General features: G+C 36.4%; 1 protein-coding gene across 14 annotated transcripts; it reads right to left on the reverse strand.

Moving 5' to 3' along the window:
- Window positions 1-61: 61 nt before the first annotated feature.
- Window positions 62-27,456, reverse strand: LOC103713764 (histone-lysine N-methyltransferase CLF-like). Of its 14 annotated transcripts, none has more exons than XM_088714568.1 (17): window positions 26,972-27,431; window positions 17,902-18,134; window positions 15,575-15,676; window positions 15,105-15,433; window positions 11,240-11,401; window positions 9,312-9,396; window positions 8,948-9,103; window positions 8,789-8,836; window positions 8,642-8,710; window positions 7,767-8,509; window positions 5,505-5,661; window positions 5,176-5,381; window positions 3,930-4,061; window positions 3,614-3,704; window positions 824-871; window positions 629-757; window positions 62-551 (listed from the first exon to the last, which is right to left on the reverse strand). In XM_088714568.1, the coding sequence occupies exons 3-17, from the start codon at window positions 15,611-15,613 to the stop codon at window positions 282-284; spliced, it is 2,664 nt and encodes an 887-aa protein (XP_088570694.1). In that variant the 5' UTR covers window positions 15,614-15,676; window positions 17,902-18,134; window positions 26,972-27,431; the 3' UTR covers window positions 62-281. The 14 variants fall into 14 exon arrangements, with proteins under 14 accessions (XP_088570694.1, XP_038987268.1, XP_026663003.1 ...); XM_039131340.2 differs by having other exon boundaries at window positions 5,176-5,396; window positions 26,972-27,359; XM_026807202.3 differs by lacking the exon at window positions 17,902-18,134 and having other exon boundaries at window positions 5,526-5,661; window positions 26,972-27,456.
- Between the last annotated feature and the right edge of the window lie 457 nt (window positions 27,457-27,913).

The following is a 27,913-nucleotide window of genomic DNA, read 5'->3' on the forward strand; positions in this document are numbered from 1 at the left end:
AGGCATCGGCCCCATTTAAATATCCCAACAAAATAACTTTACACTAACCACGCAGAGAAGAGAGACAGAGAGGGGCAATATAATTGACGGTCCAAAACGAACCTTTCGGATGAACAAGGTGATTAGAAAGTGCTCGAATTGCACAAAAAAATAATGAAATCCTAAAATCAGAAGATAATGTCATGGTTTCTATCGCCTGAATGAATGATTTCGTTGTAAAAATGGGCAGAAAAATGAATGTTGGAGTTTCACGGCAACAAATGAACAAAACATCCATCAAATTATGCAAGCTTTTTGGCTCGACCAGTAGAAGGCTGCATTTCATCCTTCTTCGAGCCTGAAGCTTCTGGTTTTCGAGCCCAAGCAGGTGCACGGTCTGGCTCATAACGGTAGTCATAAAAGAGTTCTTCCCCTGCACTTATCCGTTCTTTGGCAAATATACCTACCCTATGATCACCTGCTACCATGATCACCTTGGCATAGCAGTTTGGATCGGGCGAATGGTTGGCAAACTTCAACTTATCTCCCTTCCGGTATGCATCGAGAACAAACTGCATAGAATGCGCATGAGCAAAGTATGATAATGTAGATTAACACAAAGCATTTGTTCTGCAATTAAGTTGCATGCCTGATCATTAAGGTTGAAAAGAAATGATGAATTTTCACGGTCATATATCTTTCCACGCTTATCTGCTTCTCGATGAGAGATTAATTCTCCGGTGTATTCCCCAAGGTATTCATGTTTACCAACGCTATTCTGAAATAACATCAAAGACAATTTGGTAAAATGAGCAGGAGAGAGAAGCACAAGCAGAAAATTTACCTTAAGGAATGCTCCCCAGCCAGAAACATCAGATCTTCCAAGTAAGACCTGCAAGCATTTTAGATAAACATACCCTTCAGCTCTCCATAGCTTGAAATGTCCGAGTGCAAACAATAAAAATAATTCATAAAATAACTAAAAACTTTCTTCTTAGTGAAATGAAGGTGGAATAGATGATCAAAGATTTACAATAAATTTTATCATCAGAATGAAAAGAACAAAAATTTAAGCACACATTTTTCAGCTCCTAACAATGGCAGGTGTCAAAGTAAAAGGTAAACAACATCTTGCCTGATGAAGTTTTAGTTGCATCCAATTAGAAATTCTGTCTTAGCCATTCCTTCTGCTATACAAATCCAACTTATCCAATAAGTTGCTGGCACGAGGAAATTTGGCATAATTTGGTGGAGCGTTGATATCATATTAACTGGTAATCTTAGAAATGTGCTCAATATTATAAAAATGCCTTCTAGTCTTGGATTTGTTCTCCCGAGGTGACCCTGTTCTATTATAGAAAGAAATTATTCTTGTTGTTGCAGCAATGTTATTTCTATTTCTTTCTCTTTATTCTCTTTCTTAGGAGGCCAATGTCTACACAATCATATTCCGCTCAAGAATAGCATCATTGAAATCAACAAGAATTAATTCTACAATGGCTATTGGAAATTTTAGATCCCATAGCAAGTAACCCAGGACTCTGATGCACCCTTTGAAGAAACAATCAGTGGACTGATTGGCTGCTCTATATACATGAGACTATGTATGACGTGCACACTGGATCAGGACTATAGCATTTTGAACCAGACCCTCAATATTCAGTGGGCATCAGGGGTGATCTTGTTGCCTTTTGATTCACAAGATGACCACCAAAAGATCATCGCGACAACTAAATGTTCATCTCAGATACAAGTCCCTTTTTTTAACATTCATGGAGAACAAGGAGATTATTGGACCACATGCATCTCAACTATCAAGGTCCTTGACTAAGCAGGATAGGCCATCAAAAGCATCCAGCCAGGTTTTAGAGAAAAACCCTCCACTCTCATGAACAATCCTATCTATTTATATCCTATTCCTAATGTAAACATAAGCAGCATCTAGATATTCTTTAAGAAGGGCGACTTTGAGTGACCAAAACTAGTACTTAGAGAATCTACAGGATAGATGCTGCCAACATCAACATTTTTATGGCGGTGATCATTAGCACCATCTGAAAACTTCATCTGTCTGGAAGACCATGATAATCCATATATATATGATAATCCAATGGATCCTTACCTCTCCAATGCGATATTCGGTGGTGGTAACAAGTCCTATGTGAGTTGACTTAAACGCAATACATGGTAGCCACCACTAAAACTACAGGATCAACACCATCAACATCAACATTCATGGTAGTGATAATAAGGAGACTCTAAAAACACATGTACACGACCATGATAATCCATAATTCCATACCTATGACAGTCCAATGAATCCCTGCCTCTCTTTTGCTCTGACCGCCCATCTCCTAGTTCATGCAATAATTCTTCGTGAAGCTTTGAAGCATCGTCATAACCTTTTAACCAAATCCAGAACCAGAATGCAAGTGGACCAGCTCAAGGCTGATTACACAAAAAACTTCAATATGGTTGACCAGACAACCTGGCCTAAATATTAGGCCAACAATGCCTTTCAGCCAGCTTGTTTACACCCCCAACCCTAAATGATTCTCACCTCAGTTGTCCTACTAGGGCAAAGAGAGATCTCGGGTAGGAATAGCAACAGTTCTAATTCCCAACTTGCCTCAAGCAATTATCATGTTGTTCCAAAGATCACTAAGAAGTTTGACATTAAGTTCCCAGAGTATTATGAACATGGATATGATCATATTCACACAAGCATCTGACTGCTTGAGTCTTTGATCGAGCAGGGGAAAAAGAGATAATAGGTGCGCAAAGAGAAGGAAATATTTTTATGAACATCAAATTAGTTCCTACAGTTTAGCAAAAAAATATAAAAATATCAAAAATAGTATTCCTTGAGGTACTTATGTTTGAAAGGGTTAGCAAATTGTGCCTTTTCTCATCAAGTGTTAACATATCTAATCCATATAACAAGCAGGGAGATATCAGAAACTTGAAGGTGGGGTCTCTAACCTTTGTTTAAAGAACAAAAAGGACAAAATGGACAAAAGTTCTGGCCTCTTCACTATGGTTTACATATCCATATCACTCCTCTGTCCTTTATTACCATCCTGACTACATCTCAACCTTCAAATCTTTCCCTATCCCATCATCCGATAATCCAGTTCTATTCTAGGAAAAGCAACAAAACGAATACAGCCCCATTCACCATCAATTGCTCATGTCTCACACCATCAAAAATGCCCTGCAAATTGAATTAGTTTAGACGTAAATTTTTTCTCTAAAGTTCTTAAACATGTAACATGGCTCCATTTTTCAATAGAACCGAAAACAGTATTGTTCTACTTTGCCGACATGATTTACTACTGGGTGGAAGCTACAACAGCCTTTGAAGCATTGAGTCCTCAAAATCCTTTTTAATGCTTACACTCAAAAACAGTTATTAGAGTGAAAATGAAGCAGTAGCGACAGTTATGAACCACAAATTAACCTCTCTAAATGGGTAACAATAATCTAAACTACTGAGGGAAAATAAAAACAGTAGGTTCATTTCCCCAATGAATGCCTACTCCCAATCCACTAAACAAATATTCCCAATAACAAGTACCTCTGCAAGCACAAGAATGCATCAAACTGAACAAAACAAGGAATGACCAATATTTACCCTTTGTTGTTGTTTGAGGAGAAGCTTCATATTCCGGCATTCATAATTATCTCCTCTTTGATTTGGGCCTCCTAAAGTACCATCACCACACCTGAATGAAAAAGGAATTACAAAATAAATGAAGATAAAGACTAAAGAAACAAAATGCATAGGTTCAAACAATCAATTTAATCAACTAATAGATTGAAGTTTAATAAATAAGAGAAGAAAAAAAATTCAAGCATTTGCCACTAAAAAAATAAGAATATATCACTGAAGCAGAGAAAGCCAAAGCTAGATTTGGGATCAAAAGAGACACTTAAGCTCTGAAACATACCCAACCCAGCAATTTCTACAAACATCAGGGTCACATTCCCTATCAGCAGCAAAGCATGGGCACTGACGGCTTCGACACTGGCTCTTGGCACAATGACAACCTCGAAATCGGTTCTTACAAATTTTAGGACACCTAAATGCAAACAAAAGCAAGTATATAAATAACAGATGAAAAAGATGTCGCATATAAATTGCCATAGTTTTTGCTCTGATCACCCAAAAAAGGGATGGTATTTACTTAAAAAGAACATAACAGTGAAGATGTATCATGTTCAACTAAATGCTAGTAACACAATCAATTCAAACACTTTAGATCCATGTTTCCTAAATTCTTCATCCATAAATCTAATTCTGTTCCATGAACAAAAATCCTGACCCAGAAGGGGGAGAAAAACTCAGGTTTCTCCATTGAGAGTCTTGTTGTGTCTGTTTAATATGTAGTACAAGTATGCTTAATCAGGTTTGCAGGCCAGATACAGGTCAGACATCCCCAAGACCCCAACCCTGTAGCAGCTTGGATCAGAGGCTCTCAAACCTTCAGGGTAGAATAGCAGAGCTATATTAAATACATAAACATATAGGATCGTAGTTGCATGGTTCAATGGGATCTAGGCCTTGTTATTAGCTTGAGTTGCATGTGACAGGCCTTGTAGTTAGGTTGTCATTGCTTTTCAGAAGAAATAAGCAGTTCATAATAAAACTCCAAGGTGCAGTCCAGAACAACCACCAGAAGCCCAAAAATGGACAGCCCAAATTTGTGCAATTGTGCTGCGTATACAGTCAAAAAGCCCAAAATTTAAATGGGCCTTGAACAGGTCAGTAGTTTGGCTATTGGTCAGCCAGGTCGACCCAGGTCAGGTTCAGATCAGACATTACCAAACATCTGGCGAGTTGGGTTGGCTTCAGGACGGCTGGTGTAGACATGATATAGGGCATTAAGACAGCCCAAACTAAACCTGAACAGTTACACAACAAATCTTATCTTCCCTTTATTGGAGACGGACAGGTACACACTTGCACTTCGAAAGTGTTCCATATACCTGGCTGCAATGTCTGTTAATCCAACATAGTAGATGTCTCACATATAAAATAATTATAAAAAAAAGCAAATTAGAATATACAAAATCTACATTTCCTATCATTAGATGTTCTTTCCATACTTTGCTACAAATTAATCAGAAAAAAGGCAGAAGCAAACCACATATTTCATTATGTTTTACATTGAGTTTAATAAGAAAACAACTCACCCGCAATATTTTTCACAGCATGTTCCATTTACAAGGCAAGGGCATTGCTTTCCACAAGCAGATTGACAGCCACAAGGATTATACTGCCGATAAGGTTGATCCTTTCTCTCTGTAATTCTTTTTCTTATGGAATGGTAACCAGCAGATTTCCAAGTGTATTTCAAGCGACGAACTCTACCTCGTCTTCTCAAGAATCTTGATCTTGTCTGCAATTCATTACCCTACAAGTTATTACCAGAATAATAATCAACAACATCATATTAGACCCCACATAGATATGGAATTAAGTTCTCGTCTAAAATTTATATACATGCAGGAAGAAGACAAACCATAGATTCATTGTAGTCAACCTTGGCATGGCCTTCAACCAGAGAATTTGCACCATCAGCAGCTCCATATGTTCTTTTATCTTCCACATAATTCATGTACTGAAAAACCTCCATACATGTTTTCATTCCACTTAAAAGATTTCTAGCGATGAGACAGCTGTCCAGACAAAGAAAGTATACAATTTACAATGATGTACAAAAATCATGAATTGCATAAGTCCTTGTCAGCAAGTAATTTCGATGGATGACAGATATGAAAATTGGTAATATGGCTCACTAAAAACATACCACAGAGGTACTAGACTAATAGTCTGTCGATTGTAAAGGTGTCCAAAATTGTTCAACATCAATAAGAAAACAATTCTTTACAATATGTGTGTGTATATGCATATATTTTATGTGTATACACCATTACAAATAAAAGCAACTTGTTAGTGCTGGATCTAAGTAGGAAACTATGAGTTGAATCCATTTTCAGGTTCTATAGATTTCTTACATCACCTATAACTCAAGTAATTTTTTTAGGCAAAGGAACCATGTGAATCATTTTAATTATTTTTTAGAGATAGGACACTAATGTTGGTTGTCTCATATACAACTAATGTAGATAATGAATTTTATCCAATCTTTAAGTTAACCATGTTACTCCCTCACGAATTCCAATCGAGGGGCTTAATACCTGTAACTGTCTTCATGACATTTCTCAACACTTCTATCCATGTCAATTTTTAGTCAGCGTAACTAAATTGCATCCTATCACACCAAATCCAACACCTTTAAGCAGATCATACCTTATGCAGCAAAACATGTCCACACGCACACAGAAAAAAAAATTCCTTATTCTTTTTTAGTCTTTGAGATTTTCTCAAACCTACTAATTTGTAGACTCAAGCTTGATACTTTGCAATATGTTTATCTACCTAGTTCATTCTCCTCACCTTTAGAATGATCGTTCGACACTTGTATTGTCTTCCACTTTCCAGCATCTTGATTCATACCCTAAAGTTGTTCTTCAAATTATCAGTGCAACTACTTAGAGAAGCCCATATAAAAGTGTAATACAATATTCTCGATAAGGAATCTACTACCTAACAAAGGACAATAACTAAATAGGTTAATATGATTGATCCGACAATCAATAACGCTAGCAATTTTTCAAGAAATTTGATGAATTTTTTTGAATTAAAAAATATACTTATATTTTTTTGAAGGTGTTTTCTTGGAAAAGTGATTCTCCAATGTCTAATCAAATCCTAGAATCTATTCTTGGGAAATTATCTCTCCAATATCTAATCAAACCCTAGAAAATAATAAATACAGCAAATATTGGTTATGGTTCAGAAAGTTTAATATTTTGTCGCAACAACTTTTGTGAGTTACTGTTATAGTGGAGGGATTTGAATGCAAATAGCCATATCATCATACGATAAGTCGATAACCAAATTTCTAGGAAATTCATTGTGATATGATATTCCCTAAATACATGCAACTTAGATGCAAGGATCACATTTCATATTGTATGGCCCTTGGATCGAAACCCCAATCTTGGCCTACTTGAGCAATCCCTTGAGCCATAGAATGTACCAGCTAATGCTGAAACTGTTGAATTTTCCTGGTTGTGTTACCTACATCAAGCCCACTATATAACCTCTTGAAGCATACGTAGCAATCGGTCAGCTTCACTAGGCCAATAGCCTAAGAAAAAGCATAAGTCTTGCTGTGACCCTCCTAGAGCACAATACTCTCTCCCTTTTCTTGTTTGATGTGGGTGATCAAGAAACCTTAGGGGTCCTAATGCAGGCATCTAGTGTGGGTACAAGAGTTAGAGATTGGGATTCACCGTTGCAAGAGTGCAAGTCAGATCTCGCACTAAGCATTACTTGCACATCAAGTGATCATTTTATGCATGTTTGATTTAACACATTGTTTTGCAGAACGTACTGATCTAGGTGAACATGATAGACTTTTCTTCAGTTGATTTCCATTTATTATGCTCTTATTAGATGTATCAATATGCACATTTAAGATAAACACAATTGGTTGGAGTAATTTTAAAGTATTAATTTCAAGAAATGTAACAAGTTCAGAAAAGATCAGAAAGGATATTGTATGCAAAGAAAATGAGTAGTTGAAAGATGTCTGCAAATTTCAAGGCAGAAAAAATAGAGCAGTCCTTGATCATGAAAGAATATGAACTGATAAAAGATTTGAAAAATTGGGGGTTTGCAGAAAACCAGCTACTCAAAAAGGATGTAAACTGACCTGTTCCTTCCAAAAATTTCCAGACCTTTAACAAAAAGGCTTTGCTCAATCATTTTCCAAGATTTACGACGAGTATTTTCATATCTGCAACTGTTCTCATCAACAAACTCCTCTTTTCTTGAACTTTCATCACAATCTGTGGCCAGTGACTCTTTCCCTATCTCACCAGTAGAATCATTTTGAGTTTCAATGTAAGCTGAATTGATACTGTCCTGATGTGATAGTCCCTTTTTTCTGGAACTTCTGATTATTGGAGATTTGACAAGTTTGTTCTGTGAAGATGAAGTAGAATCTTTACTGCCATTGCGTGTATTTGATCTAAGCTTCATATCATGCGGCCAGAGGCATCCATTAACAATGGAATCAGAGTCTGGGGGCACCGGGGTCACCATTTTCTTCTGCTTTTTCCGCATGCATACAAGAGCCCGCTCAGCAATTCTTTTGTTGTCTTTCTTCCGAATACCAGATTTGCCACCCTGTTTAATTTTCAAGGGTGAAGAGAGTTGAACAGACATGGCATCCTGTCGAGGATCTACTTCAGATTCGCTACTTTCTGAAACAACTCTTGCATTAGAAGAAGCACTTTCACTTTGATGGGATTTTGCTTTCCTCCCTACAGAAGAACCTTGACTTTTCTTTTTTGGAGACAGTGATGCTCGAGCACTACCAGATGACTGTGTTGGCTCTTCAAAAACATGTGGCACCTCAGAATTCATGGTAACCATACGCTCTGATTTTGGGACCTAATAAAGCAGTAATTTTCAGCATTTTTTTAGCATGAAACATTGCATCTCGAATAAAATTTAATAATTCAAAAGAATATATGGCCAATCATAAAACATCAAAGTTAAATTGCAATATAGTTAAGTATATACCAGTTTGTAGCAGTGACCACAACAAGGTGTGACATCATCTGAGTTGCTCCAGGGAAGTTGTTTTTCTGACTGATAGAAAGGACAACTATGAAACTACAAAGAAAACACAAGAGGTTGAAAAATCAAGTTTTCAGTTCACCAACTTACAGGAAATACCAAATCTTGAGAACATCCATGCAGTCTACAGTCAAAAACCTGTACATATTAACCAGGAAGCAGACAGAAGCCATTATTGGAATAAAGTAGCATGTACATAGTTATAACCTAGGAAGTACTAAATGGAAAAACAATTGCAATGGTACTTACTAGACATCGCCTACAAAAAAGGTTATCAAAAGAGTCCAATGCTGCATCCAGATCTTTTTCTGATAATGCATCTTCAGTTTGAATCTCAACTCCACCTTCTCCCTTTTTAACACACTCCTCAGTTTTCTCTATCTTTATAATGCTCTCATATCTTGCCTGTATAAGATGTTTGATGTTGTTTCATACCTCTGTACATGCCAGCATAAAATAAATGGGAAACAGCTAAACCCAAGTTTACACCAAACTCATTCTCATCACACTTTAGGAGGAGAAAGTAAACTGGGGCCGGAGATTTAATACAACCATGCAATAATGTTCACAAGTGAGAAAGTCCGAGTAGATAGAATTAATGGATAAGATGTACCCTGATTTCATCAGTACTCCTTTCAAGGCACTGAGCCAATGAATCCAGCACAGCATCTGATAAACCAACTTTTTGGATGGTCATCCTGGATGACATGGTTAAAAAGGCAAATCAATAACCTGGATAAAATGGATGAATGAGAAAACATATATCCTGTTATTCAAAGCCATCGCATGATGGATGGGTCCAAAATATTAGAGGCCCAGTTGCATAAACTCACTAGTAGATGTCAGTGGCTTTCACTTTTTTTCTCTAAGGAAAAAAATCACATTAGCTCTTGTTAGGGCAACACCCTGCTGCCTACCAACAGATTGCAACCAGCATAGAGTTAGTGTCTGTTTCTTGGAGCTATCTTCCTGTACCTTTATTTGATACTTCTTTCACTTTCCCAGCTTCTATTCCACTTTCATGACTATGTAATTCATGGCATAACCTTCTTCATAATATCTTCAATAATCAAATAATGTTTTGATGTCACCCAAGTAATGTATCCTTCTCAACTTCATTTCATGACAACAGCTACAAATATATTTTTTTTAAGAAAACTGCCGCCTTAGCCATCTAGGCTCTGGAAATGATGTTTTGCATCAAGTTTAGGTATGACAGATGAGACTGAATTACGCATTAACATTGAACATTTCCAAGTTGGTACTTCCCATTGACTTGGTAAATATTATCTGATATGTTATGTTCCATGTCTGGTGACCTCTAGGCACACATCTAGGACACAGGTGCTAGCTCGCCCTACAGCTGCCTATCTGCCACCAACATTCTTTTAAAATGTTGGCTTCAAATTGAACACCCAGTTCTCCCCTGATTGTCTAGTGAAACGGTGTTACATTCTTTTGTATATTGTATTATATGTCAGACCTTGCACAAAGATCAAGTCCCCCAATAATTAGTCTTAATTGACGATTTTCATAACAGTGATTGGTTCATGTTACTTGTTCAACATGCAACATAGGCAGCTTAGTAATCATTTATCTTTGAGACAAACATATGGGGATTTTGCAAAAAATTGCCCACTTTAACACAACCCCAAGTTAGGTTGGGTTAAGGTTAGCGGTTAAGGTTAGCCTAAATCCAACCCAAAAATAAATTTATACTATGATTCAGATAAAGTACTTGAATGTTTCATTTAAACATATAATTAGGCCCATTGAGTTATAGAATTGTGCAGCTGTGCCCAAATAAGATCCCTACAAACACAATACTTACATAAGAAAAATAACCTTTTTCCAATCTTAAATTACATATATAACCTGATGTAACCTGATTAAGCCAGCCCTACCAGCCCAATGCCACCCTAGCTTTAAGCTTAAGATGTGTTTGGGATTGTTGGGTTGGTTGGAGAAATCCCAGCCGGAAGTCAAGTTGCATACAGTTATGGTTGGGAGATATAAAGGTTTGCAGAAGAGATAACCCTTAAGACAACCCTATCTACCATAGTTTTAGTCCAAGTGATACACTTTATCCTCATATTTAAGTGGAGTTTAATGGACATGATTCCTGAAGTAAATTGATATTTTTTTATATTGAATGCACATATTTATGGAGTGATGGATGCACTCTTTATGTTGAATGGCTAGAGTATATCCTTGGGACCCAGACAAAAGACTCAGAAAATTTCAAAAATAGGTCATTTCTGCAAAATAAAATGTGACCTGAATCTGCAAAAGCAGAAAAAAGTGATATTTTTAAGAAATTCCTCAAATATATGCATGAAAATAAAGCAGTGTATAACAAGTTATATGCAAAAAGGCAAACTAAACAGATAGCAGAACTGTATGCAAGAAAGAAAGAGCAAACGGAGTAATAAATTTGCATTGTTAATAGAGCAAACTAGGCAAAGGTCGCCATCTTTAAGTAAATAGAGCAACAGAAAATTTTAGACCCACAACATAAACAAATTTTAAGATTATACCGACCGAATAATAAAATCTTCAGTACTTCCAAACTGTCTCTTCTCTTCTTCATCGTCAACTACATCATCCTCACTATCGCTGCAAATCAAAGCTTCACCACAACTTTGATCATAATAAATTCTCCTACGACCAACAACGGACTGGTCCTCTGCCATTCTTTGATTTCTGAATGAAGTATTCTAACAATCAGTAACTCTAGCAATACGTCAAACAAACAAAATGGACCAGTCACCAAATTTTCAATATCAAAGATTAATTCACTTGAGCAAACTTCTGTTTGAGTTTCACAATATTACAAATACATGTTAACCAGTTAGTTGGTCGATGAAGATTTGGGAAATAAAAATGGGAACTTAGTCAAATATCAGCCAGAGAAAGCCATTTAGTGTCTAAAAAATACAAGAGGAAAAAGAAGTTGAATAGCAAAATAAACCTCAGACATAGGCGTACATATTAGTTCATTATATTTACTAAAAATAGGTTGCTTCAATATTGCAATATTTAGAATGCCTGCGTCAAGAAGCATTATTGATCACATTAAATAGTTATGCTATAATATGCATGATTAAGTATAAGAAATCAGACATAAGCGTACTCCAAACCTTAAGTATTATTTCTGCTACTATATTTAAAAATTTTCATTGATCAGAAGATAGATAAATACACACACACATTTCTCTCAAGAAAGACATACACGCATACATAATATATATATATAGAGAGAGAGAGAGAGAGATAAACCTAGGATCTCTCAATCAGGATCAAAGCCTCAATCCTATCACTTGAGAAGGAGACATAAATTAGAAATCTACAATGTTTTAAAAATAATTTATGACATTTCGAAATGCCTAAAACCACATATTATGGATCTCCTTCTCAAGTGTTCCAATTAGACAATTTTAACAATACAAAACAATGTTTTGATTTAATTTATGGTTTAAAAACAAACCAAAAAATTGAGTTTTGGTTGCATACATCTTTAGATATCTAGATCAAGACTGTTGGTGTAGATTCTGGCCTCCAAAGTATTTAAACATGTGAGGACACTTACAGATAAGCAGGTCAAGAACCTAATTGATAACTTTGTGGCTAGTAGCTTTGGGCAAGGTCCTCGGTCGTTATAAATAGAATTAGAGCTGACCTAGCCCATATGCTAGGTGACATTGTAGCACAAGAACTCTTAGGGCTGACCACAAACCAGTGGTGCTGCTTGTGATTGGATCTTTCCTCCAACAAGGATGTTAGGGCTTAAAAGAGGGAGCATGTGAAGACCCATCAGGCCTGTGATTAGTCCAACATTTGGTGTGTATTAAGAACTCTTGACTGCTTGAGCAAGGTCAACGACCCCAATTATAACTTTGCGGCTAGCCAGTTTGGATAAGATCTTGGGTTCTTATAAATGGTATCAAGTGAAAAGGCCCTTGCAGGAATCTGTTTAGTCCCGCATCAGGTGTGGATTGGGCGAACTTAAGCTTGACCGAGGATTCTAATTAAAATTTTTGTGTCTAGCCTTTTTAGGTGAGGTTCTTATTGTTAGAAATGATATCAGAGCCAACCCAATCCATGGCCCATGTGGCTAGGGGACACTACAGCACATGCTGTTTGGACTTGACTACAAGCTGGCCATGCTGTTTGTTACTAGACCCCTAATAAGGACATCATGTCTTAAATGAGGGTTGCAGATATGTATTTAGTGTATTTAGCCCCACATCCGGTATGCCTTAGGGAGATCTTAGGTACTTAAGCTAGCCTAAGGATCCTAATTAATCATATTCCAGCTAGCCTTTTCGGTAGAGGTCCCAGGTTGTCACAAAGTACACTATAGCTATTAATACATAGGAAAGCTACTAGAAAAAAGTTATTGTTTTTTACTTTAATTATATTAAGTAATGCATATGATGTTCAGCAATGTCAATCCTCCCATCAATTTTAAATTTGCAAGCACTTGAGGCTTCAGTCATTTTGGGAGATTATTAGGTGAACATAAAATATGTACACATAGAGCAGGTCTATAATACAAAGAAGCCAGATGGAAAAGTTTTACAAACAACACCCAGATTATCTAATACCCTGCACATATCCTTCACACTTGAAAGGGACAAGTATATTTAGAAATTTATTAGACATTAATCGTATCCACAATAGCCCATGTGATTACAATCTAGCTATGTTACAGAAGTGAAAGGAAACAAAAGAAAAAAAAACTTGCCCTTTAAATTGATGGGAGGAAAAGGTAATAGTATTTAAGTAAAACATTTTATAGAAATAACACCAAAGGCTTCGCTTATGAGTTTATGCGTGCTCAAAACCTAAACTATTTCCTTTCAAGGAGGCATGCACCTGGCTTTTTCACCATATTTTCCAGTACACATTCCTTGCTAACTTGGAAGTGGAAAAGGATCATGCCACCAAGGAGAATCCTGGCAGCTTCCCTCTTGTGCTCCATATGAAAATAACTTTTCTGTATGGAGTTTGCTAAATGATTCTCAAGAATGAGTTATTGCCCATCAATAGTTCATTCTTAGAAATAAATATTTTCCAACTGCAAGCATTATATGATGTGCATAGGATCATAATAGTGATCATGGCATGGTCTACTTACAAAGATCAGGTTATAAGAATTAAGATATAAATTGCTAATACCAAGTAAAAAACATGTATTAGAACCACCCAATTATTTTACACTATCCAACCCAAAAGTAAAAGCTTTGATAGGTTCAGAAATTAGACAATTTTTTTTAGTTTCCAGAATTGTTTTCTTTATTCTTATGTTAATTCCATAGGTACACCTAGTTTTGTTATATTATGTGTGTGTGTGTTACAATTGGTTGTTAAGAATAAATTTTTTTAGTGTATTTATCTTAAATAAAGTTTTCTATTTAACAAATTATCTGGTTTATTCACAAAAGGATGTATTTGGCCTTTCAAAGCCATGATTTCAGATCAATTTGATTTCTTCCATTATGAATCATGTAAAGGGAAGACTTTAAAAACTTACTAATTACTTAGCAAAAGACAAAAGGGCAAGAAAGGATTTTCATATCAACATGGTTTTTGTGGATGACAAGTATGGGTATCACATATCTATGTGCAATACAACCCACACTGAACTGTGAGTTGTATCCACCACCACATTTCTTTTGTCGTTCCAATCATGTCAAAATTGCCAATCTCATCTTGGATCACTATAGCATCCACATAAACAAGATGTTTAAAAAAGGGTGTAGCGGTGCATGAGGCTCTCGCCACCATGGGTCTAGAAAGGGTCAGATGTACACAACCTTAACCCCACATATGGAGAGGTTATTTCTGTGTTTCAAAACCATGACACTAAGGTCATAATGGTGCAACATTATCATTATCCCGGCAATCAGGATTGGGGGGGAGGGGGGGCTAGGGAAAACCTAACCTTTGGCATTTTTTGGTGCAATAAAGGCCGCTCTAGGACTCGAAAACGTGCCATTGCACTTGTTAGCCCAAGCCTTTTACCATTGCATCAAACAATGGCCCCTTTTTATATCAATAAGATTATCAAAGTTGACCAAAAAAAAAGAAGAAGCACTATCGTTAACTAGCTTGCATTCATGAAGCATTGGAATAATATCCAATGCCAATAAATGAACAATCTAAGAAACCATGTGAATTAGCATAAAGCCAACATAAACACATGCTGTACAGTCTACACAGTTAGTTGGATTTAGCATACAATGTTGCAAACATAAGAAAGTCTATTCATCAAGATGTAAGTATTGAATAAACACTTGTCAATATAGAAGCAAGAAAAATGTACTTGTGTACGCATGAAAATAAGCCATGAATCAATTAATGGAATAAATACCCAATTCTTTTATAGTTCTAGATGTACCACCTGTCCAAGAAAATCCATGTAGTATATGGAGGTAATTTTGGCACTTCTGGCAGTTTGATTGGACGAACTGTATTCTTTCCTCCATAGTTGCTCCCTATAAGTACAATCGACGAGGCATATGAACTTTCTTCTTGACAACTACTGCTATCTTTTTCCCCTCCAGATAGTTCAAGACTACTTAGCATACAAAGTGCATCATCTTGCCTTTTCGTTAACAAATTTACATCTATGTTAGTATTGTTCGATGTTGTATCTCTCCTAAACTTTGATAAATTACAAAGATGTTGCGTGATGCTACTGAGTTTCTGCTTGTTCTCTTCCATTCTTTCCTGATAAAAAATGAAAATATGAAATGAGCAATGCTGCAATAAGTTTTTAAGCTCACATCACCAACTGAAGCAAGCGAATATTCAGCAATATTAATACTTTAAGATTGGTAATAAACAAGAAGGCATGTTTACTTGGTCTACCTTAATATATATGTAACGGTCAGCAACAACTTGTTTCATCAAGGAATCAATAACTGACAAAATATCCTGAGAAGTATGATTTCCTTCTTTAATTCCGGTGATCTGCATATCATGAACAGCCAAGCAAAATATCAGTAAAAAGTTACACCAGTGAGGTTTTTCTAGAAAGAAGGAAAAAGTTGAAAAATCATATAAAGCACAGATAGACAAGCGGTTAGTATATTATCCAAACTAGTAATTACCGAACCATCCCGAACTAAGCAGTTCGGGGCGAACCAATCCGAACCAAGCAGTTCAGGGCATACTGAACCAAACTGAATGGTTTCCGAGATGGTTCAGTCGGTCAGTTCATAAAACAATTTTTTTATAAAAATCTCTTTGCCTTCTCCATCTTTCTCAATTCTTTGATTTTTCTCCCTCTCTCTCTCAATCTCTCGATTCCTCTCTCCCCCACTCTCCCTCGCTTCCCCAATCTCTCGATCTCCTGATTCCCCTCTCTCCCTCTCGATCTATCAATTCCCCTCTCCCTCTCTCCCCCTTCTCTCTCTTCCAATCTCTCAATTCCCCTCTGCCTCTCTCCCTCTCTCTCAATCCTACTCTTCCAATCTTCCTCTCGCCTCGCCCCCCTCTCTCGATGCTTGGTCGCTAATGATGACTCCGCGACTTCGGCAACTCCCGAAGACAATACTGACTACAATTAGGGTTCCACAACAACGAGCTACAGCCCCTCCCCCCCCTCCCTCTCCTCTCCCCTCTCCTACTCCCTATCCTTCCTCTTAGTTCTAGTATGCGTAAGCTTGGTATGATACATATCAGAACCATACCAAACTAGCCACCAATCGATATATCCCCCAGTATTGGTTTGGCGAACCTTGATCCAAAGGAATAAACACCGTACTTAGTCCCATGCCGATTTTATCCCAAATGATATAATACCAAGATGCTACCATCTCGACTTTTGGGACAATCTAGCATCTTGGTATCATACCGGTCCTATCGAGATGCAATGAGAGCAGACCAGATCTACCCTCATTTCTCCTCGCCCTTCCTCTCTCTTTCTCTTCTCCTCTATTCCCCCTATTTCTTTATTTCCAACGGCACACACCCATGACAAAACCCACATGAAGAGACCATGCCTCCCCCCTCCAACATATTGTTCTCTTTCTCTACTTTTCTTTGAAAAACAAGCGACTTGGTTGAGTTGCACCTAGTATCAGCTGAACCAACCATGGTACCAATTGATAATGGACTATTATCCTACACCCATTCTAGGTAACATTTTCTTATCAGAATAGTATGGCACTAACAAGAGGGGTCAGTACTACTAGTGCCTAGAACCTTGACCTACCATGTGTTTTACATGGCAAACTTAAGAAATCTTATACCTACTTATCTCCACAATTTTAAATGCCCAATAAATCAATAATTTCAAGCATTGAATCAAGATGTCAAAATGATTCCCTGTCAAGACACTACCCTTTCTAAAAGGACCAAGACTTGCAAATTACAATCTCAAAAGCATGGATATGGATACGAGATATAGATACGATATGATATGGATAAAGTGATACAGTAAATCTTGAAAAAATAGGATATGATACTACCAGGATAAAACTAAAAATAAATATATATTTTTTACATATGGTCAAAAAGGCATCCAATAAGCATAATGGGCTTATCATAAAACACCACATAGCAATATCTATCACAAATTATAAGATACTTCAAGAAATTATGGTTCCTACTCCATATAATAAGCCAATAGCATAGTACCATATCTCATCCAGTCAGGTCCATCATCAAAATGTTAACATGAATCGAAAAAGAAAAGTAATTCTTCTCATCCAGCAACAACAATCCAACAAATTATTTAAAAGAAACACGGAGCCTAGAAAAAAAATAACAAAAATCTAGGGTATCAAAATTCAAGAATCCAACAAAAGAATTAAATAATTTATAAAAATAAATTAAATAAAAAATAGAAAGCTAGCAATACAAGAAAAATTCTATTGTTCAAAAATAAATGCAAAACATGAATATAATGAATGCAATACAAAAAATTCACCATTAATAAAAACATTTGTAGATAGAACAAAAAACATTATTCTATCCCAAAAAAGAGAGTTTTTTTGGAAGGTAGAACCCTCCAAGACTTTGCCATGACCTATGCCAGTTATTTGATACCCATGAATGAGAATTGAACAGCCGAGGTGAAAAAAAAAAAAGGAATCTCTATTGATCATAGAGATGAATAAGGGAAAAGCACAAAAAAAAAGTTTGGGAGAAAGAATGAAGAGAAAAAAAAGAAAGGAAAGAAAAATAATTACCTCGTTTGCTAGAAGCCACTGCTCTCCCACCGATGTCCTACCACCGATGTTCAACAGCTAGTGATTAGCAGCAATCGGTGGTTCAGTCCCCTTCTCCACCCCGCCTCCCCCATCTTCTATCAAAATTAGGGCACACCATGGGAGAGCATGGGAGCCCATTAGGCCACCTTATTGTTGCTTTTAAGTTATTGGACCCAGATGTAAATCCGAGTTCAAAATTCAAAACCCGAGTCCTGTAACCCATTACTTAAATTAGAAGTATCCAAGAAATGTATGAGAAATACCCAGGCATATCCACAAAGTATCTAATTCATAAATATTAAAATATTCAAGATACTTTGTTTGCTTATCAGACAAATTTGAGCCGTATCTGACCCTCATCCATGTCTGATACGTACCGGATACTACCACAACATCCCTTTAAGAGTATCCGTGCTTCCTAGGCTACAATATGCATTCTTGCTATCTCGATGACAAATTTTGTTACCAAATATACCTCCTCTTTTATTCTTGTGCAATAAAAAAAGGAAAGTCATCTCTTGTTACAACTAAAAATAAACATGGAATAAATTGGGGAAATGAGCATTTAAACTAGTTTCATCCAAAATCCACCGAACCAGTACCATAACTCATACCAGTCAGCTACCGATATGGTATGGTACGGTACTGTGTTGTGCCAGAGTATACCAAAATAGGAAGAGAGAGAGGGAGAGTGAGAAGGAGCGCGAGGGAGAGAGAAGGGTGGGGGAGGGAAAAAGTGGGAGAGAGAGAGACTTACCAGATGAGAGCTTCGATAGGGACGACCGACCAGGATTTTGGAAGGGACGACCGACAAGAGCTTCGATAGGGACACAAAGAGGGGGAGAGAGAGGAAGAGAGGGAAGGACTATAACCCTAACCCAAGCAGAGTGAGAGAGAAAGAGGGGAGACTTATTGATGAGATATGGCGTTGAAGAGCTTAGAGCGAGCGGCGTCCAATGACGTCGATACCATCAAAGGCGACATCTAAAGAGCGAGCGAATGGGAGAGAGCCTCCAAGACTCTCGAACCATCAAATGAGTGAGGCGGGAGGGATTTTATATATGAACCAACCCAAGCAGCTAAACCATCCCAGACCAACATCGATACAATTCGACACAAGCCAATGATCACTAGTTTCATCTCAAGCATTTGGTTCCCTTTTAGTAATTTAAAAAAACTCCAAAATGAGAAGAAATCAAAATGAATAAAGCTATTTTCAAGTTTGGAATGCCAAAAAACCATGACCAATGATTTCATGTTGTTCTTTTAAGACTTTTGGAATAAAGTTATATCTCTATAAATTTGTCATATTTAACCATAATAACTAATACCAAAACTTACTTAGAGACTCAACTTTGAGCCAGTTTCACTTAGTATCCCTCGAATTTAAAAAGTTTCAAAGTGATCCTTCAAGTTGGTGTAGTAGTTTAATGTGGTCCCTCTGTCCATTTTCGTTTACCTGGGCTCACGGAATTCTATCATGTGATGGTCATGTGAAACTTTTAGGACTAAAATACCTTTGTGAGGAGTGGTTTAGATGGAGAGGACAATATTAAGGTTTAGAGAGGAAGTATTGGAAGAGGAGTTAGTGGGAATGGGTGGGGCTCAAGACCAAGTTAGATAGAGCGAGGATGAAAAGAGTGACGGGGTTTAGAGAGAAGGAGGAGGTGGTGGAAGAGAAGGTAGTAAGAGTGGGTGGGGCTCATGGCTAGATTAGATGGAGAGGAGGGATGAGGACAATGGTAGGGTTTAAAGAGGAGGAGGACGTGTTGGAAGAGGTGGTGGCAGTGGATGGGTTCAAGTGGGACCAAACTAGAGAGGAGGTATGAAAGGAAGGTGAGGAGGGTAGCAGGATTTATAGAGAAGGAGGAGGTGTTAAAAGAGGAGGACGTGGTAGAAGTGAGGAGGGATGAGAAGAGGAGAAGAGAGAGCATTTTTTGATAAATAAGCCATTGCAGTAGGGACCATATTGAATCACCTCCTTAGGAATCATTTTTGAAACTTTTGAAAGTCAAGGATACTAAGTGAAACTGACCCTAATTTGAGAAGATGTTTAGGTAATTTTCCCTAACTAATATTTGCATACAAATCCTCACCATCTAGATTTAATAGAATACATATCCTTGCACTTAAAATTTAGCTTGTCCTCATAAAAGCAAGCTATTTACTATGTAAAATGACCAAAAAACCCTTCTTGCAACAAAATCCTCCAACATTTCCACATAGTATGATGAAATTGTAGAGAGATATTTTGCAAAAATACCCCTCCAGACTTCCCCAATGGTCATATGGCTTTAAATAGCGATAAAAATGGGCCATAGAAAATATCCATCTAGATTCATTATCAAGTTTAAATCTATCTAGATTTGGATACAATTCTCAGCATATGTCAGATATCTATATTCATATTTAAATCCATCAAAGAAAAGCAAATATGAATATGAATAGACAACTATCAAGTCTGTATTCGATATAGCATTTATTAATTGTAAAGGAAAACAAATGACGATATCAACATGCCTTTGACTTGATTTACTTTCCAATATCTTTGATTTGGTAGTTCAAAAGTCTAGCCATTCAATTTATATCTGCATTTGTATCTCAATTTTCGACATCCAATTTGTATCCAGTCTATTTAAAACAAATATAGATATGGATTTTAGCATCTACTTAATATCCATACCGGTATCTATAATTGTAAAATAAAAACAGATACGGATATCGCTAACTAATATCTCATCTATATATGATCCATTCTCAACCTTATTTTAAAGGTTTTTCCAAAAATACCACAGGAAATAATATTATATTATATTGCATTTCGATTTTAATATATAATAATGGTATAATTAATAATATTTTATTTTAATATATAACTATGGTATAATTAATAATAATATTAATGTAATTACAGTATTTTATGACTCATGTTTTAATATTCATATATAGTTAAGAACTATATCAACTTATTATTGTAGAATGCTATTATATAATATTATAATATAATTGTAGATAAAATGTTTATTATCATATGTTATGTTATAATATTCTAATAACTCTAGAATTTGCATTTGGACAATATATTATAAATTTATTATTATATTGTATATGCAATAATATTTGTAATTTCACTCAAAAGAGATATTATAACATACATAACATTACAATAATAATATCACAAATATATCCTATCAAGTATAAATTACATATTTATCTACTATAATTATAGATACTAATTTTTAGAGGTGAATATGCAAAAAGGAAAATTTGCAATTATATGCAAAAAAAACTTTTTTACTATTTATGCATATCCAAGTCATAATAAGATCTTTGAATTTGTTAGGATCGGTAGAAAAAAATATGCTCGAGTATAATTTAGTATGCCTTGCATATGTATATGTGATTGTGATACGAATTACCTTTTCAGTCCCGTTATTGAATTGTCTAAACATAATTGTTGTAGTGGAAATGCGGACTGTTTTACTGTTTCTTGAGAGCTTCTGCTTCAATGCATGTGTAATATGCAGTATTATGTCTTTCTACATACTAAATCGAAAATGTGTAATTTGCAGCTATGCTCAAAAGGATCTTGATGGACTTATAATGGCAATTGGCAAGCAGGTATCATCAAATGAACATTATTGTTCTCAAATAAAATTTCTCCCAACAAATCTAGAAGGTTTTGACCTTTCTATTTGCATCTCATTCCCTCTTGAAGACCTATTTCATTGGTCTTTTTTCCTTCAGAACAATTACTGAGGGTCCAAAGTCCAAACAAAGTTTTCTTTATCAAATTCATTTATGATTTCAAAAACCTCAGCCCGCTTTTCTCACATCTATTTCCCTCATCACTTCTTGATACATCATAAGATTAATGTCCAGAGCTTGAAAACACCTCCTTCAGGTGGATGCAAAATTGTGGTTCCAAACACATTGATTGATCACATCGAGGTAGTGCTTAATCAATATATCCATCAGTAGTTAAGGATTTTCTGGAACAATCTCTCCAAAAACAAAATTATTTCCACTTGATTAAAGATAAGAATATTGCCCTCCAAGAATTTTTGCGTAGTAAGTTACAAAGATGCCTTGATCTACAATAAAACAATAATATCCGGTGGTTTGCTTAGGACACCCACTAAGAGGAACACAATCCACAAATAGGACTCAGGTCCATTATTTGGCAGCCCTCTCCTAAAAGATTCCTCTTGGGAGAGGTCTAGGGTCCAAACCCCGGTGGTGGCATTCCCATCATATTCCCTAGAAAAAGAAAAAAAAAGGAATGGATGCCACAATTTGATCTGAGACCCTAAGTTCACAATTTCATTAAACCACAACTCAAAACATGTCAAATTAATAAACTCGGCCAAGTTAGCATTATATGTATCATAATCTAAAGCACACAATTCCCAAAATGGAATGAAATCTTCGTGATTCATCATAGATCATATAATATCAAACAATATCTGGTTTTACATATTGAAAGCACCAATCTCTTAAGGATTCTGAAGTGTAATCCAATAAGAAAAATTATGACTAAAATATCTTTTGCTACACTTGCACCAATGACAGACTAGTACAGTATGGTAACAAATTATGCCATTTCAGCACTTGTGGGTCATCTGCTCCTAGCAAAAAAGATAAATTCTAGATGTATTGGTCTGCAATGCAATGCTAATTACACATGGTAAATTCCAAATAAATTTAGTACATATGTTAGTTAACAATTGCAAAAAGTGGAGTAAGCATCTCCTCAAACAGCTCTTGCTTTAGGTTCAATTTTGAAAAAAAGTAAAGGACCTCCACAATGTCACAAAGCGATTTCATAATCTCAATCGTTTATCTCTATCTCAACCCAAAGTTTTTCCTCATGTGAAATACTTTCTATAGATGGTTGGTGCTCTGATGCTATAAACATGAAGAGCTTCTAGTGAAAGGAAGTTAGATGCTTGGGCTAATGGGTCAGGTTTAAAAATAGTTTAGACATTTTCCCATTTGGATTCAACTACAATTGGAAGGGCCAAAATTTTAAAATGGACTATTCATATAAGCTAACTTACATATGATTTTATGAAGCCAAAAAAATCTTTTTGATGCGTTAGGTGCATAGATAGCTTCTTCAAACAAAGTTGCATGGATTAGAAGGCAAAAATGGAATTAGGAACTTAAATATCCTTCTTGTCTTCTTTAATCAAGCTTGATTTAAGGGCTATGATTAATTTAGTTATATCAATTAGGCCATGTACTCTTGTTATCTTGCACTTTGAATCCCAATGTCTTGTACATGTAAATAAGCTTGGGGGAAGCTATAATGAAATTCCAATTCCCTCCCTCCTCTTTTCTTCTATTTTCGAGTGTGATGATTTGCCCTCAAGTCAAAGTCTCTCATGTTGATCCTTCATTTTTGCATAATCTTGTATCAATTTCAGTTTTCAGCAAACTAATTCACGTTTGAAAATAATAAAAATTAGATATGGGGCTTTTCTTGTGGATTTAATGTTCTAGACCTAATCTGCATCCTAAAATGCTATCATTCAAAAATAAGGATTAATACCCTAAAAACGTCTCTAGGGCCCCATTTCACATTGCTTTTGGAGAGCCGAAAAGCGCTTCTTGGAGGGCAAAAAGCTCATTTTGATGATTTTGAGGTGTTTGGTAGAAATTTTGAAATAACTTTCAGGCTCATTCAAAAACTGAAAAAGATCTACAAGAAAAAAGTTCCAATTTGGAGCTTTTAGGCAAAAACTCTACTCGAGATGCATCAGAAAGCCTTTTTTTTAAGAGGAGAAACTCGAGATCAAAGTCTGGGCAACAAAATTTTTAAAAATTAATTTACAGATAATTTATAAATTTACAATACTTTGTAGTTATAATTTTTGATAATACAATATAATAACAATATAATATAATGATATAAAATTATGTTATATTATATGATATTATGATGATAGTATATTATTGTCATCGTTATTATATTATAGTAATCATATTGTAATAATATAATCTTATTATACTATAAGAATATTATAATATAGTATTTTATAATATACTAAAATAATAAAATCATATTATAATATTATAATAATTATTATAAGATGTTAAAATGTTTAATATCTTATAATTAAAAATTTATTATGCATCATATTATTTAGATTGAATATCACTAAAAAAATTAAGAATACTTTTTTTTTCTTTTTCTTTTTTGGCTGAAACGGGCATTTCATATATCACGGAAGAAAATTAAGAATACTTTTTAATAACAATTTTTTGATAATATATATAGACAATTGAAAGCACCATGTAGTATCCTTTATTATCATTTTTTGATACTAAATGCGCTATCTCAAGTTCGTTACCACATAGATGTTAAAGCTCTATAGCACCTCAGAAATGTAGTTTCTAAAAAAGTAACTTTTTATTAAAAGATTTGATCGAGAATATCATCATCTATTAGGTAGGTCAACCGACCAACCGAGTTGGGCTGGGCGTCCATGTCACAGAACTTTCTCTAGCTAAGAATTCCATTTTTGATCGAATCGAAGATATATTTTGAGACGGATCAGACTGCTTCCCCGAGGAGGGCTAAAGGTGGGGAAGAAAGAGAACCGGTAGGTCGGCCTTACTCCCGTATCTCTCTTAAATTTGCGAGGAAAACCCGCAGGATACCATGGGAAATTTAAAACTCTTAGATAGGAACGTTCAGCAATTGAATTGCTTAGATTTGACTGAAGCAAGTTAGACACTTTTAGCTTACAGTCACTGCTTCCCTCTCTACTACGGGCCCCGACATCGCTTGCCAAACGACTCCTTCGATAAAAGCTCTTGGGAGTCATCAACCTGTTATCCCCGGTGTACCTTTGATCCGTTGAGCGAGAGCCCTTCCACACGGGACTCCCGGATCACTTAGGGAATCTAAAGAATGAACCGAACATTGGTTTTGTAGCCCTTATCGCTCTGTAGTGTTCTCTTTGCTCCTGATTGAGAAATCCCTCTTTGAAAATAGAAACCTATCTGGCCCCAAAGCTTAAAATGCGATATACCTTCCGAATATGAAAGGACGCGAAATCCTGACATGAATACAAACAATTTGGTGGGTATTTCAAAGGAGCCCAAAGGCGCTTACTATGAAATCCTATGGTCATGTCTACTAGCAAAAGCTCTCCCAGCGAAAGCTCTACATCCAAAACTCTACAAACAAAAGCTCAACTACCTACAATAGTGCCAAATAGCACCTCAAGGTTCTTAGAAGTTGCAATATGCAAGCTTTCAAGGTGCCATATGGCATTTAGTTAGTACTTCGATGCCTACATGGAAGCAGAGAAAAAAATACAGAAAGAGGAGAAAGAGGTGGACAAAGGGGAGGGGAACAAACCAAAAGGTTAAAGAAGAAGGAAATAGTGGGAGGATGTGGAAGAGTAGATGACGAACAGGATGGAAAATTTTATAAAAAATAAAAATAGGAAAAAAGTGTATCTAACCAACATTGGTTGCTGACAGATTTCTGCTACACATAGTCCAAGTGCCCTTGTTCACCATCCTTTGTCAGCAGCCAGCATCCTCTACAGTGCCTGCTCCTCCTTGGTCGCTCTCTCTACTCTCATTTTGGGTTTGCAGGCAAATGGTTAAGTATGAAGCAATTTTCAAAACTGCCAAATCTGCACATTCCCACCCAAGTTGCAAATGCAGGTAGTTTGGGCAATTAGTGTTCATTCTGGCTCTATATCTGAACCACCTAAGTCCCATGAGGGGGGCCAATCGGCTGTATATACACATGTAGTTGAATAGATTACAACAATAGTGCTCCTAATCAAGAATATGAGAATCTCTTTTCTTTAATGAGAAGTGATAAAAAAAATCCAAGTTACTGCATGCCAATCAGCATTTTCAGGACTAGGCCTAAGAGGCTTCTAGTGGGTAGTTGTGAAATGTGATTATTAACGGTGGTCGGTTCACCAATAAAAATCTATTCTCATTGGACCATTCAAATGAGCTTTTATTTTGAGGTGTTGAACAACAGCCAATCATATCATGTTTAACAATCATGAGCACATGGAAATCAGGCATGTGTCTGGTCATGTTTTCGCATGGGAATCTCGGGGGTGGAGAATAATGTAATGTTGCTTTCACATTTGTGGCAAATTCACTTGACATTGATTGCAAATTTATGCAAAGCAGCAGTAGATGATGGTCAAGCTAATACATGGTTTTTCCTTTATCATGCAAAGAGAGCAACTCTCGTGACTACATCTTGCAAGAGAATGCGAAGTTTTTAATTTTATTAAGTAGCAATCCTTTGCAAGTGTTATCAAACCTCGTGGCAATCATTAGCCCATGACTTTAAAAAAAAAAATAAAGACATAAAACAAGTTAACGTCGAAGCCAGCAAGAAAATTAAATTTAAGCTTCATGCAGACAAAACAAATGGCATAAAAGGAGACAGTCTAGGTTTTTATTTTCTTTATATGATTTCTAATAAGAATTTGAGAGTTGTAAACTTTTACCAATCACCTGCACGTAGACAAGGGTAGGATTCCAAGATCATACCTAATCAGGAAAGTATACAACTTCTTCGCGTATTAAAATTTCTGTCCAGAGTACTTCTCTTCTCTTCGGATTTTGCAAAAAAAGAAAAAAGAAAAGAAAAAAAACCTTATCTTTCTTGGGGAATGCTAAGTCTTTGCTTAGGGATCGATGCAGAGTAACGAATTTGCATTTGCATCACACGACAACGTTACTGAAAAGATATCACGGTTAAGAAGTGATCAGGTAGCCACAACACAGTGGATCGAGCCTGCTTTTGGGAAACCAAAATCCCAGCAGCTGAACTAAGAGCACGCTGTGACAATGTGGTTCCCATCACGACGACAACCACCTAAGAAAACATCGCATGACGCATCCACATTGCAGTAAAAATCCAATCTCTTGGCAAATCCCAGGCTGGGAGAGGGGGGAAATTCAGGAAATCGAAAATAACAGGCACCAGAAATCACGCAAAGGGGAAAGAAAAGGGGAAACCGTCGAGGGAGAGGAGTGGGAGAAAGCGGAGAACCTGAAGGCCGGTGGAGGGCATGGATTTGCTGGCGGAAGCCGAAGACGAGGCCTTGGACGCCATGGCCCTGATCTCTCTCTCTCTCTCTCTCTCTCCCCCTCCCTCCCTATATATCTCTCTCTCGGAGAAACCCTAGCAATAATGGCACGCCTCGAGACCTGGAAGGGCCGGAGACCGCCGCCTCCGTGACATCCGAAGGAAAGAAAGGAAGGAATTAAAAGAAGCGAAGTGAGGAGGAGGGAGACAAGCGTTGAAACGTTATCATGTGAGAGGGGCGGCCAGAAATAGAATGAACTCCCTCCTTTAAATTTTGATTTTGAAATCGTGTCCAAAAGAATAAAGAGGGGTTGCCTGCCCGTCCTTCGCTACTTCAAACGCCTTGGCCTCCTGGGATGGGAGGGGTTGGGGGGTTCTCTAAGTAGTACCAGCAGCAGCAGGTTAGGTTGCCCGTAGCCGTCACAAAGGATCCAGAGAAGAGAAGGGCCGTGCCTTACCCTCCGTTTGGGAGTTTTGGAGGGAAAAATAATAATAATAATAATAATAATGAGAAGGAAAAAAAATAGAATAGCCATTTCTCTCCACTTATTTGGAAGTTTTAGAAGAAAAAAAAAATATACTTTCCTTCTTCTTATTTAAAAATTTGAAAAAAAAAGAAAAAATATCATATATTTTTAACACTTTTATTAAAATACATTTGAAGTAAACTTACCTTTGAAGCTTAATAACTGTTGCTCCTCCAAAAAAGTGCAGCTGTGGAGATAGAGCTTCGTAGAGATGTAGCAGATGGGTATATAGAGATGGAAATGACATATGAAAGGTTAAAACAAAAAATGCCCTAAGATATATTTGTCCTTTTAATTGGATACTTCTTTAATTTAAGGGTAAAATAGGTATTATAAAAAATTTATTAAGTTTTAATTCTTTTCTCTCCAAATTCTTTCA

The sequence above is a fragment of the Phoenix dactylifera genome, chromosome 18 (assembly GCF_051530095.1).
Source record: "Phoenix dactylifera cultivar Ajwa chromosome 18, Ajwa_hap1_PhDact_Kaust_v1.1, whole genome shotgun sequence".
NCBI classification, from domain to species: Eukaryota; Viridiplantae; Streptophyta; class Magnoliopsida; order Arecales; family Arecaceae; genus Phoenix; species Phoenix dactylifera.